Raw genomic sequence first — 13,658 nt, forward strand, 5'->3', positions numbered from 1 at the left:
TTGAAAATTTTAAAAACCCCAAACCAAACATGAAGCCCTTTTTTTTAAAAATGCCCAAAAAACATTAAAAATGACGCTAGATGGGATAAAAAAATTTAAAGGGTTAATTACTAACTCAAAGAACTCTTAAATAATAAACCCATATTTTGGTTTTTTTTAAAAGGGCGGAATAAAAATTTAACCCGGGGTAAAGGATCAAACTCCGACCTTCAGATGGTTCTTTTGTATGTTTAAAAATTTAAATGAGATAAAAACCGCACCACGCGCAAAAACCGGGGCACTTTTTTTAAAAGAAACAGAAGTTACATATCTTAACATTTTTTTAAAATGGGTTTTGCGTGCATTTTTGCATTTTGACATGAAATACCGATTTTTAAATGGTTTAAAAAATCACGTTTAAAGGGTTTTGTAATCGGTAGGGTTAGCAAAATCCTGAAAAAATTTTTGGGTTTTTGGGAAATTAAAAGCCTAACGTAACCAGTTCAATTGGTACAACGCCACCTCATCTGCAGGGAGATAGGAACAGAAACGAACAGAACTTTTATTTTCTAAGACTTATACAGATTTGTACATTTGCAATGGGAATGTTATAAATACAAAAAAATCACAATAAATTTATGTATGGCGGAGTGTTTATAATTATAAACACCAATTGGGTGAACTCCAAATAACACAAACAAAAGTGTCTGAAAGTGCCCTGGTCTGCGGGGACAGTTATGTGGGTAATGTTCATCCCATGAATTGCTCCTTAATTGCTCAAATTCGACATATCTCGCAGAAAAATTTAATGAACAGATGGGCATTTTTTTTTTTTTTAAGTCAACTTTGTTTTAAATCAGTACTGGAACATACGATACGTATAGTACATCCCAGATCAGTAGTTTCAAATATTTGCATGATAAGCAACTTCTTAATACAAATCTAAACCTCATAATTATTTAGTCAAATAAATCAGAATCGAAAAAAGCTTACTGGAAATAAATGGACTTGTGGTTCGTTTCAGATAATTTTGCCCTTTTTTGGCCTTTTGGGAACTGATAGATGGTGTATGAGAACAGTCGTCAAAAGTAAAATTAATTCACCAAAATTTTAAAATCCGGTTTTGGAAATGTCACAACATTTCGGATACAAAAAAAAACAACAACAACAAAAAACTAAGTGAATATGAAATGAAACGAAAAGCACTAGTTAAGACCGCTTAGACAAGATGATAAATCGTTTAAAATTAATTGATAACATTTGAAACCGTATTATATAAAAATAAAATGAGGGAGAAAATGAACCAAGTTTACGTTATCCGCGTAACAAATGAAATATATTTAATTTCAGACAAGATGTTATTTATTCTGTGTATAAAGGAATTTGGCCTAAGACGTGTGTATTATGATTAAACTTTTGACGAAAATACAATAACAGTTTTTAAATTTGATTTAAAATCACATGCCGACAGTAATCACGATGTTTTTCCGAAGAAAGACTTCCCTTAAAAAAAATAGGCATGCCGAAAGGGTGCCTTGAATATAAATCCCGGACCTACCATGCGCCTGGAGTGGTATAAATATTGTGAAATGTAAAAAATTTATAAATATACCTAAATTACGCACAAGAAATTTATTTTGGACATTTCAACATAAAGAATTACTTGACAATGGTGGTAGATTTATACACTTGATTAAAGGCACATTATGTCTTAGAAACAAATAAAAAAAAATACTTTCATAGAAAAGGCAAAACATGACTTTTATAATGTTTAATATAATAGTTTTGCTTGTTACTTGCAGAAAATAGACATAAATGTAATATGATTTGTCATAAAAGTAGCAAAATGTAAACAAAATAGTGCTATGACTTTCATACACATTATACCTATTTATACACTTGAATAAAGGCACATTATATCTTAGAAACAAAAACTTATTGCCAAAATGCAACAGTTAAGGCAACTGGCAAATGAGAAACGTTTGGATACCATAAAATTACATCATCATTAAAAGCTTTTGAGAGAAAAAAATAAATGAAAAAAAATCTGAGGCAAAATGCGCCTAAAGTTAGTTATTTTGGATGGACGTAATAAATTATCCTTAGACTTGGAAGCTTTTCCCGTATTGTTCCTATTTGTACTGTATATGTTCTATTAATTTGCATATCTCACTATGTATTTGTATTAATATTTACCTCATTATGTCATGTTTAACACGAAATGAGTGAAATAAAGAATTGAATTTAATTGAATAAAGGAAAGCACTTCAGTGATACGAGTACAAATGAAACGTGTAAAACAGTTTAATGTACAACAAAAATTGATTCTATTACATATGAATAGTAATGATTTATGATGACGAGCACAAAAGTATGTTATACATTCAGTTTAGAATATTTCTATTTTTTGTATTTAACGTAAAATTATCATTCATACGAACATAAGAAGACAGATTTAAATTCCCTACCGTCGTCACGTGCAAAGTAATACATGGACGAATTTTTTCAACATTATATTATTAATCTTATTATATCCTACTTGTGTTAAGTATGGTTATAGGTCTCAAAGTATAAAAATAGTACTTAAAGTGAGAGCATAGTACTTAAAATGTGAAAATAATTCTTTAAGCGCGAGCATAGTACTTAGAATATGGGTACAGTATACAGTCCTTAAAGTGCAAGTTTAGAACTAAATGTGCAAATATAACGCTTCAAGAATAGTAAAAATATGTAAGTGTGCAAAGAATAGTACTTAAAAGTGCGAGTGTAGCACTTTAAATGCCAGTTATAGTACTTGCAAGAGCGAATAATAGTACTTTAAGAAGTTTTAGTATATTTGTTTACACTGAAGAGTAAAGTACTTTAAGTGCAAGTAACTGTAGTCGATTTATATGTACTATTACGGTATCAGCGGGAAGTTATATTGAGACGACTGCGTGCCTATGTCACTAAGATTAAAACAGCTTTTTTTTTACATAACATGAAATCTGTTAAATAACATATCTATGGTGTTTTTTGTCAATTTTCACTGTCGGTATCAGTAATTGTATCAATTTTTGCTAAAGTTACCCGCATTTTATCGATTTTCTTTCATACTGAACAGTGATATATGGCCATGTTGAATGTTTTTGCCAGCGTATGCTGGCATTCCATGTACGTTAATTTTTATTATTTATAAAAAAGAAAGAAAAACAAACAACAACAACAAACAAAAATCAAACAATTTCTTTCTTAAAGACCTAGTCACCTTCTCAAGCTTGACTTTTTTGAAGTATTTTTTTCGCTCATATGGAGGCATGCAGCTTTAAACTTAACATTATAACGTCAACCCCGTCCTTACATATTATAGATCTATACGTTGTTTTTTTAACAAGATATGTCCCTTTGTTTGATAAATTATTTGCATTTGGCATTCTCATCCAAGTTTCGCCTGGTTAACCGCAATTGTATGACTGTTAATTAATACATTTATAACACATAACGAACACAAAGTTTATAAAGCGTCAAATATACAATACAGTTTTTTATTGCCACATTCATTGCAAATCCGCCTACCAGTAAACAGGTTATAAAAAGGTTATGGGAAGAAAACATGCAAAACGTGTTTGGCTCAAATAAAAGTTTATTTCCTGGTTTGGGATATTGATACTCTTCAGTGATATTTTAATGTTGTTTTTTTAATGAAAAGATATGCAGATATTTCATTCAGGAACATAAGACAGAATTTTTGTGAAAAGTTTGTAAGATAATAATAATAATAATAATAAAAATAATAATAATAATACAAAAAAAATAATAATAATTATAATTATAATAATAATTATAATGATGATGATGATGATGATGATGATGGTGATGATGATGAAGATGATGATAATAATAAAATGATAAAATAATAATAATAAAAATAAAATAATAAATAATAATTAATTAATTAAATTAATTAATTATATTAATTAATTAATTAATTAATTAATTAGTTAATTAATTAATTAATTATTAATTAATTAATTTTATTTATTTATTTATTTATTTATTATTTTAATTAATTAATAAATAAACAAAATCGTTTATTATGTATGTTATTGAAAGTGGGATAATTCTACTTAAATTAATATTGGGAGAGGGGGGGAGTTTAGCAGAAGAACAAATACCAAATTCGTTGAGGAGCGTTAAACATTTATAGTCGATATTGCCTCTCTTATATGTTGTCTCTTACTGTAGCATACTATTAAACTTATAATGACCTTTAAGAACTGTTTTTAGTCAGTCCCTTGTACAAACTGATGAGAAAGACATGGAAAACTGTGAATGAAAACTTGAGTCCACAACGTCAGGTGGCACTTTTGCCTTGGTAAATTCTAATTTAAAATTGCATTGTAATGTTCCAATCCCTGTATGCTATTAAAGTATTTGATATAATAACTTATCTCAGTACAAGTTCGTTCTAAAAAGTGAATTTATATTAACGCGTAAAGAATGAATTATAAATATATGTTAATGCGATTTAAATTTCGAAATGGCTGTTTTAAGATTACATGTTGTTGGTATAAAATAGTTTTACTTCAATAATTATGTTATTGCTTTTTCAAAAAAAGATATGCATGTTTATTATATTATAAAACTGTATTATCAGCCTTATGCAAGGGGATTTAGTGACCTACATTTAACTTAAGTCAAATAAAGCTTTTTACTTTTCTACAAAATCAACATGTCAGGGTGTCGGGTGGTGTTGTGTGCGAGGTGTATGTGTGTGGCGGGGTTGGGGGGGGGGGGGGGGGGGGGGGGGGGCTTTAGCCCCTTAATCTCCCCGCCCGGTTGATTCATGCCTGACACATTAACAAATATATGCTTTGCTAGAAGTAAATAATCCGAATCGTTTTAAATCGCTCTGAAAAATGTCACTAATAAGAAAAGTAAATTATTTACATAAAGTATAACAACGTATTCTAGGTCTTCTTTATGTGGTTATTAAATGACATTTCGGTGATATATGCGGACTGTCGTATTTATAATTACAAGTTCATAGACATTACATAATTACAATAATGACTAAGCGGATTTGCCTCATTCAACTTTGTGTTACAAAATGCAATTTATACCAGGGAGAAAATATCCGAAAATATCTGAGCTTGTTATCGGTCACAGGATCTTTTCGTCTTTTACCCTTTATCTATTGAAATCCGGAAGTGATTCGCCTTAGCTACCAATATAGAGCCCGACAAGCCTGCACGAGCATCCATGCAGTCTGACCAGGTTCTATACTGTTGGTAGCCCAATTTTGCTTTTTGGGGAGGCTATGCCGACCCAATGTTAATAACTGTCTGTCAAATCTTACTGCCGCGGTAATCAGGTCAAAAAATAGTACCTTGATTTTTTCTAAGCTGACTCATCACTCATCACAGACATTTACAATATGAAAATATTTTCATTCTTTAATTTCATATCTGCAATTTGTAAAGATAATAATTCTCTGAAAAATTCTTGATTTTTGTTTAAATCACTACTCCGTGACGTCATACTGCCACGGTAATCAGGTCAAAAAATAGTACCTTGATTTTTTCTAAGCTGACTCATCACTCATCACAGACATTTACAATATGAAAATATTTTCATTCTTTAATTTCATATCTGCAATTTGTAAAGATAATAATTCTCTGAAAAATTCTTGATTTTTGTTTAAATCACTACTCCGTTACGTCATACTGCCGCGGTAATCAGTTTTAGGCATACGTATACGTCTGTATTAAATAGTTCTGGTATAAAAACCCTTCAAAATAATAACTTTATCCATATTTTTTTTAACAAAAAGCATAAATGAAAATTTATAAGTAAATGCTTTAATTCAGTGGCAAATATTCTTTATTATTTTTGATAACAATTTTCCAATTACTACGCAGCGACCAACTGTTTATGACGGGTCATTAACTAGAACGTTGCAACTACGTATTCTCAATATCATGCATGTGCTTTTTGTTGTTATAAACTATTAATAGTCCTTAATATTTTTTAAAGACAAATAATTGTAAACTGTCGCTTACATCAGAGACATGGATCATGCTTGCGTGATAACTAAGGAAAACTAACTTATTTGTACACCCCAGGAGGCTGTATTACGCGGAAAACGCTCATAAACCGCTAAATCATATAGCTGTTTAGTAAATATTTTGCATACATTTAACTAAAAATTCACTGATGGTGATGAACATATAGTTTAAAAACATTTTTATTCTTTAACCATTATCGCCGAAAAAAAAACTATTTAACTACAAAACCCCTAAGGACCTCCGACAAAATCCCAGCACAATATTACATTTTACATTAGCAAAATAAAAAAAGCAATACTTATATTTTCATCTTACATAATTCATTAATCAAACTTTTAACATAAAAGTATCTTTGGTAATTGACAGATCCCTACTCTGATCTTTTATTTGTATAGGAATAGATTTAAAGATGTGCTCTTTTGTTTAGGAATATTTTGTAGTGAAAGTCTTATATATTCACTAATCTCATAATTAGAATTAGACAGGTCAGGAATTTATAAAACAGTTGTTTAGTTAACTATGCTTCATTTTTAATCCCAATAGAAAACATTCAAATATTTGTGGTAAAAAACATGACCAAAGTACCTAGTAGTCGTTTACCCGGTGGTGATCCAATTAAACTGATTATAGATTCGAATTGATTAGAAAACACAAATAGAAACATGTGTTTCCGTACAACAAAATCGATAGTAAAGTGAACAGTTAATTGACAAGAAATATGTGGTCAAATATGTTTTAACAAGGAAATAAGTATTTCAGAGAAAGACGCAAAGATCAGTATGACCCGTATTGTGTAATTAGAAAGTTTATTCAATTCTAGGGCATACATCATAATTTGATAGTCCATTTGTAATAAAATTCAAATTTTCAATACAGATTATGAGATACATAAAAAATATTAAAGAATAAGAAGCTTTAATTAAAAAACAAAAACAAAAAAACAAAAACAAAAAAAAAACCGCATACATATACAAATTACTTACAGTCGAGCATCGGGAAGTCATTAAAACATATCTTACGAAACTTTAATTTGAAACCGATATTTGCTCGCGCTGAAGTGATAAATGTTTATTTGAAAAAATAAAAAAAAAAGAACTTTTATGGTTGTGTTCTAAAAATAATGGGCGGCATAAGAGGAATTTCTTATTCATTTTACAACACTTGAAAAATTACTACAGAAAATGTGTGTTGTTTTTGTTTTCAACAAAAGTGTGTGTGTTTTAAGTTTATTTATACTCGGCGCCGGAATAACCATATGTCCGAGATTATAGCATCTGGGACGTCTTTTTCAAGCAGATTCTTCCTGGAAGCCCATTCTTCGTTCTTTGGTGGTAAAGGAGACGACAATACCGTCAAGGCATCAACTTTCTGACTGACGACAACAAAAACGGCATCTATTAGCGCCAAACCTCCAGAGTAAGTCACGACAGGTCAACCAATCACCTCTGGTACTTATGATGACTTGACTATGACCTTCCGTGTGCCTTCTCCGCGACGTGCACGCCTCTGGAGGTATTTGGAGAAGTTTCAACAAAAACTTCCAAAACACGCCATTTATAACACCATTCATAGCACTGGACGGCTTCGATGTTCTCATCTATTTGCGGGAAATGGTCGACAGGGGAAAACCCTACGTAATAACCGCACACCCTGTTAACAACAGATTTTTCCGCAGTATATATTTCAAGCTAGTGAGGTTTAAAAATACACGTAGAATCTATCGATTAACTACCATAAAGTTGGTTGAGTGTTGAGTGTTGGCGGTAAAAAAAGAAGATATAACTTCCTGATCAATTTTCACTTAGGTTGATTCAGTTTTGAATAAGCTTTGCAGAGATGTATTTTTTCAAGAAATATTTAGCTTTTAATATTATCCGACGCCGTCAGTAATGAAATGGGATTAATTTTCTGAAACGTGATTTTTATTCGAGATTTGCTTCTGAAGAAGACAACCTTCTGTCCGTAGAGCATGAATGTTAATACTCATCACAAGACAGTATGTTATTGATCTCAATTATGGTACATCTAAACGTGTATAATTTTTATGTTCAATAAAAAATGTTGCATCACGTTTGCAGTTGTTATTATCATTCAATAATATTAAAATGACATAAAATATTTATGATGAACAGTCCTAGAATATTTTTGATAAGGAACCGTCAGTTGTAAAATGTTATTGTTATCTGATAATGAACAGTCGTCATACTTGCTGGTATGTCATTTATTATTGACAGTTTAGGTTTTTCAAAATTTGCATGATTAACAGTCCGAATGTAGACCTTAATTAAATGTTCTGGAATATTAACAAAATGAATAGTCAACCTCATTAACCATATATATGAATGGTTGAACACAACAGTAAGGATAAATAGCGCAATGTGCATATCTTTTTATTTTGGTAGCATATTTTAAGCAAAAAGAAAAGAAACTATAAGTCTGAAACATTCTCTCATAGCCTCCCCATCAGTACATTCAGTGCTTTGATTTAGAATAAAGTTCACTTAACCTGTGAGTGGCTTGTTCTAAATTCTAAGTTTGACACATCTCTTACATAAATTCATCAGGTTCTGCGTTCCTTATATCGATAAGCCCTTCGTTTTGAAATTTTACCTAAAATGATTAATGGTTTTGTAAAGATTGAAAAAAGGACACGTTAAACTATCAAGGAAGACCTGTTATATAAACTACATTTTCACATTTCCCTTTTCATATTCCCCTGACGATGTTATATAATCATGAGCAATGTATGATTAAAACTTCAATATATTTAAAAAATAAGTGGTATATCTTTAATGCATAACTTTCCTATCCATACTTAACGCTTAATGTATAATAAATACTGCAGTGTTTTCCGCATTCTCTTATCTCTTTCTCGTACTATACAGACCTGCCGTATCTAATAATTATTATAATCATCCCGTAGATCTCTCGTCATGCATCGCGAAAAGTACAGTTAGTTCACGCAGACGACAGTTAACGATTGCTAGCAGAAGTGAAAAGACGTGCTGTGTATCGCGTGCCGCGCTGTCATAATAGCTAATGTTTTACAAGCAGATGTTACTACTTCTTTGATTAGCTTTTTTATGCGCATTCGTTGATTGTTTAAAGTTTAAGAAAAAGAAACCTCTGCTCATTCGACATTGGAAAATTTCAGTGTATATGTTGGATATATTTAACATGACTTGTGTTTTATCCGTGACATCTATTCATACATTTAGTACAGATAATGTGGAAATAGACAGAGAGTGTTGTGAGACAATATGCTTTGATAGATTAAGTGCTCAAAATGAACATTTAAGTCCAACCATGTGTTGCAAATGCTTAAATAAATACCAAACAGACGACAAAAATGGTCGATCGATATTCTACCGCAGTGAAATATCAAATGAACGTCTACAAGCAGTTGAGTATCAAAATTATAAAAAAACATGTTTTGAAGATTGGCGGAATAATTTTTTTCAAAGGAATCGGAAAAATAAAACACCAGTAACTTCCTCAGGTTAGTAACACTGTTTGTCATCGGCCCATTTGTAAAAATCAAAAGTCCTTAAAGAATTCTGAAAAACATTACTGGCATATTTAGTTGCACTAAGTAGCTAAGTGTGGTTGGGATGGGGGTAGGGGGGGGGGTCAAAAATCGCCCAAGGTTTGCGATACGATGCTAATTTCCTGATTATGGCGACAATTCACTGCATTCGTTGGATATTATAGCATTTTCCTATAAAACGCGCACTTGTGTTCAGCATTTTCGTCATTATAGAAGAAATTGATTATTTTTATTATTACATAAATTGTTTACTCTAAATTTCTTAAACGGCATTGAACTTTATTGCTAAACGTATGCATGCATATTGTAGTACTTACGCATATGCAATCGCAAACAACAACAACAACAACAACACGATTTGATTTGCATACATGTTACAACAACATTATAGATATACACCTGAAATATATATATACTGGTAGAACTGGGAAGCAGGATACAATTAAAATGCAGTCTATAACAACAGCATCGGAAGTAATCAGTTACCAGTAATGTATTATTGTGCACAAGAGAAGCGTATTTTCTCCATTAACGCCTAGTAAAATGGTAGCTTTATTTTAGATACTTAATTTCTGTTTAATATAAACCTGTAGAAGCCAGATTAAGACACTATTGCCATAATGTAGCTATAGCCGCAATAATTGCCTTATGGTCAATAATCTGTTTATGAGATTGTGTCTACAATTTTATTTTTATAATAAACTTAACCTTGTCTAATAGAGCTATCACTGTTATTGGTACTTTATATTCGATCTGTGTCAATAATTTACAACACTGTTCACCTTTGACCTTTTGATTATATATGTACATGACACATATCGCCCGCATTGAAATAATATTCAAACAGAACAAGACAAACTTTGATATAACAGTCTGTAATTAAATATGTATGGCAGATATTAAGTGGAAAGAACATGATAGTTGAAAAAAAAACTTATACTAGAATAACTGTTTTCCAAATCTATTGACAAACAAACATTGACATCTCAGCAGTTACACATATTTAAATGCCTAAATGAACCATGATTCTGTCTGAAGCTATGCTATCTATAGTATCATAATAACGACTGCCAATTTGATATTTAAACACTCGGGCACTGATTCCATGACCTATATAGAAACAATGTATGCCGTAAAAGGGAATAAGTCCCTTTTTGTAGATAATACGTTCAAATGTCATATAAATGCAATTGACATTGACGAAAACTGTATTCTCAATAAAGAATGATAGCATACATTCATCTTTTCAGATCAAACGCATTCCAAACACGTGGTTGAAGACTGCAATAAAACGGGCCCTGAAACAACAAGTTTGAATGCCAGTCCCAAGCATGGAATCAAAAGAAAATTTGAACTTACTACATCAGAAGAAGAGTATGTATCACCTAAACGAGTTTCACCATATTATAATACACAAAAGGAACGGAAAGACGACCGGAAAAAGATTCTGAAAATGTCAATAAAGAAGCTGAAAGACTTAGACGATCCAGAGACTTTCCTAAGAAGAACAGTGCTTGTTAATAACACAATGAAGCGCTTGCAAGTAGACTTACAAGAAGAGCATGAACAAACAAAGGGTTTTAAAAGTTTAAGACGATACGGTGTACCGGGAAACATGTGCAAGTCAGACCTTTATTTTATTTGATGATCCTTTCCTTAGTGGTGTTAATGAGAAAATAACAGACGATATGACCGACACACTCATTAGTAATGTTTTTTGAAAATGAAAGTGACGAAAGAACAAATGAGCTAGCTGAATGTGAAAGTTCAGAAATTGTGAATGAAACTAAGTGTGCTGATACAAGTACACAACTCGCTGTGGATTCACGATTAGACCATTCCTCAGGTGTTTCTGGAGAACGTTTAGATATGTTTTGCAAGAATGACCGTGTTGAACAAACTGATTATCAATTATCCTAGCGTAGGAGGATATGACCTTACCAGAAGTGCCGGGAATGTTTAATGAAATATTAGAAAGCAAAAAGGCGAAAACAATCAGTAGAATTCCATTATACTCACGACCTTATTTGTTGACAGTTAAAGCGGCCTACAGCTTTAAAGCGGCCTACAGCTTTTCTAAATATATTATTTTTTAATTAAATTAGATAAATCGTTTTATATAATTGTCAAATCAAAAGAGTAAAGGCGGAAAAGAAATTTTCCAATGATAAAATACAGGAATACAATAAGGAAACCCCTCGATAACTCTATCAGTCGGCTCTCCCTATATTTAAATTAGAAAAGCTTTCTATTCGTTTCCCGATGCTCTTTTTTTTTTAAACTACTAACGTCACAGACGCGTAGGACATTGTTTTTTGATATGATGTACCTTTCCAAGATAAAATAACTGAAATACTTAAAACAACACAGAATTGTTTTTCCAACAGAAAATGAAAGCTAAAGGCCGCTTTAAGATGTGGTAAAATGTTTTTTTTGAAGTCATTTTATTTATGTATTTATTAGAACGCTGGTTCAATAGTAAGATCATGACAGACTAAAGACCGTTCTTATTTATTCATGATTAATATAACGTTATAATATATAACGTTATTTGTAATTTTCCGGTAACATAACGTATTGTAACTATACAAATTTACAAATGCTCGAATAAATGAATTGAATTGTAACCTGTTAAAAATGCAGAGACTCGTTTTTATCCATTTATCTATTTTAGAAACAAATCCTCAGGTTTTACATATCTTACTTGAACTTTTACAGTTCATCGTTACATAAACATACTAATTTATACGAATGTGACGTAACGAGACATATATAGGTAATTAATGCATAATACATAATATATTATCCTGCTATTAAATGTCATTGTACAATTAGTAAATATTTGCATACAAAATAATGTATACAGACACTTTACATGTACATGTGTACCATAATGATATTCATAAGACATCTACTTTGAATAAATAAATATAAAAAAAAAACCTTTCAAATCCTGAAATGCAGTCCTTTTGTATTTTAAATATATATACAAAATGTACCATTATAAAAGTGTCCTGTTGAGCCCAATCAAAATGTGGCTTGTTGAAATTCAAGATTTTGAAAACATTTTTTTTTCTATTACACATGTAACCTGTCAATTGCATATTGCTTATACGGTCAAAGAAACAACAACATATATTAATCTTCGATAGATTTTCAGTAAGTTTCGTGAGATGTATGCAGTGAGATGTGGTTTAAATTTAATTTGTGTCTGTGAAATTATAATACTGAGCGTTTAACTGCAATAGTGTAAACTACCGGTTTTTTAGTTTCTAATGTCCCACGATAAAAAAACGCGTTCATGTTTTGTCTTATTTATATTTTCAACATTCAACAATGTTTTTTTTATGTTGTTCGTTTTGTTTTATATGTTTTGCACTTGTTCTGGTAAAGTCTATATATTTCTTTTTTAAATAATGTTATTTAAGAATTAATATGGGAAAATTCATTCGATTAGCATAAAATAAATGTCATTTTAATGCCGTAAAATACAATATAAATCTGTGGACAAAACAGTGTTTCGAAAGTTGCTTCATATCCGTGTAGACAATTCTGCCATTTCTTGTTAAAATATACTACGAAATAAAAGAAAGAGTATGTCTAAAAATATTTAGAAACAGTAGTGATTTAAACCACAGACCTCTCATATATTAGGGCAAATAACTTTAAACGACTGTGTTATTGCAGAAATTGAAGTCGACTTAAAATTAAGCTGGTATGACTTTAAAAAACATTAGTTATATACTTCAATATTAATTTGTCGTTAACTACACGGACAGAAACAAAGTGGGGATAGAATTTTAAATGAATGATATAATGTATTCACAATTAACAAGTCAATAGAATCAGACTCTGGCGAACAATTTAAGATAATTCTTCGAGGGGATGGATGTTGAAAATCGACGTGAGTCACTCCTATAATTCTCCCAAGAATTAAAGGTTGAACATGTGACGAACGAATACTTGTATACTTAAGATTTCTTGAATATATATATTATGTAATAACACAAATACTATTTTCTATAAGTCAGTAAATTCAGCTGCGTCAAATTCTGATATACACGCCGTGTCCATAAACTCTTTTT

General features: G+C 30.9%; 1 protein-coding gene across 1 annotated transcript; it reads left to right on the forward strand.

Moving 5' to 3' along the window:
* Window positions 1-9,203: 9,203 nt before the first annotated feature.
* On the forward strand, window positions 9,204-11,503 carry LOC132748816 (uncharacterized). Its single transcript, XM_060738455.1, has 2 exons — window positions 9,204-9,525; window positions 10,824-11,503. Exons 1-2 carry the CDS (start codon window positions 9,204-9,206, stop codon window positions 11,216-11,218), a joined length of 717 nt encoding a protein of 238 aa, XP_060594438.1. The 3' UTR covers window positions 11,219-11,503.
* Window positions 11,504-13,658: the final 2,155 nt, after the last annotated feature.

Source organism: Ruditapes philippinarum, unplaced genomic scaffold (assembly GCF_026571515.1).
Source record: "Ruditapes philippinarum isolate M1 unplaced genomic scaffold, ASM2657151v2 ctg19790_1_1_1_1, whole genome shotgun sequence".
NCBI classification, from domain to species: domain Eukaryota; kingdom Metazoa; phylum Mollusca; class Bivalvia; order Venerida; family Veneridae; genus Ruditapes; species Ruditapes philippinarum.

What these genes read in the sequence shown, in the direction of transcription:
- LOC132748816 (XM_060738455.1), top strand. Translation starts at nt 9,204, where the DNA reads ATGACTTGTGTTTTATCCGTGACATCTATTCATACATTTAGTACAGAT. An exon ending in AACACCAGTAACTTCCTCAG is followed by an intron (nt 9,526 to 10,823) that starts GTTAGTAACACT and finishes TCATCTTTTCAG; the next exon opens with ATCAAACGCATTCCAAACAC.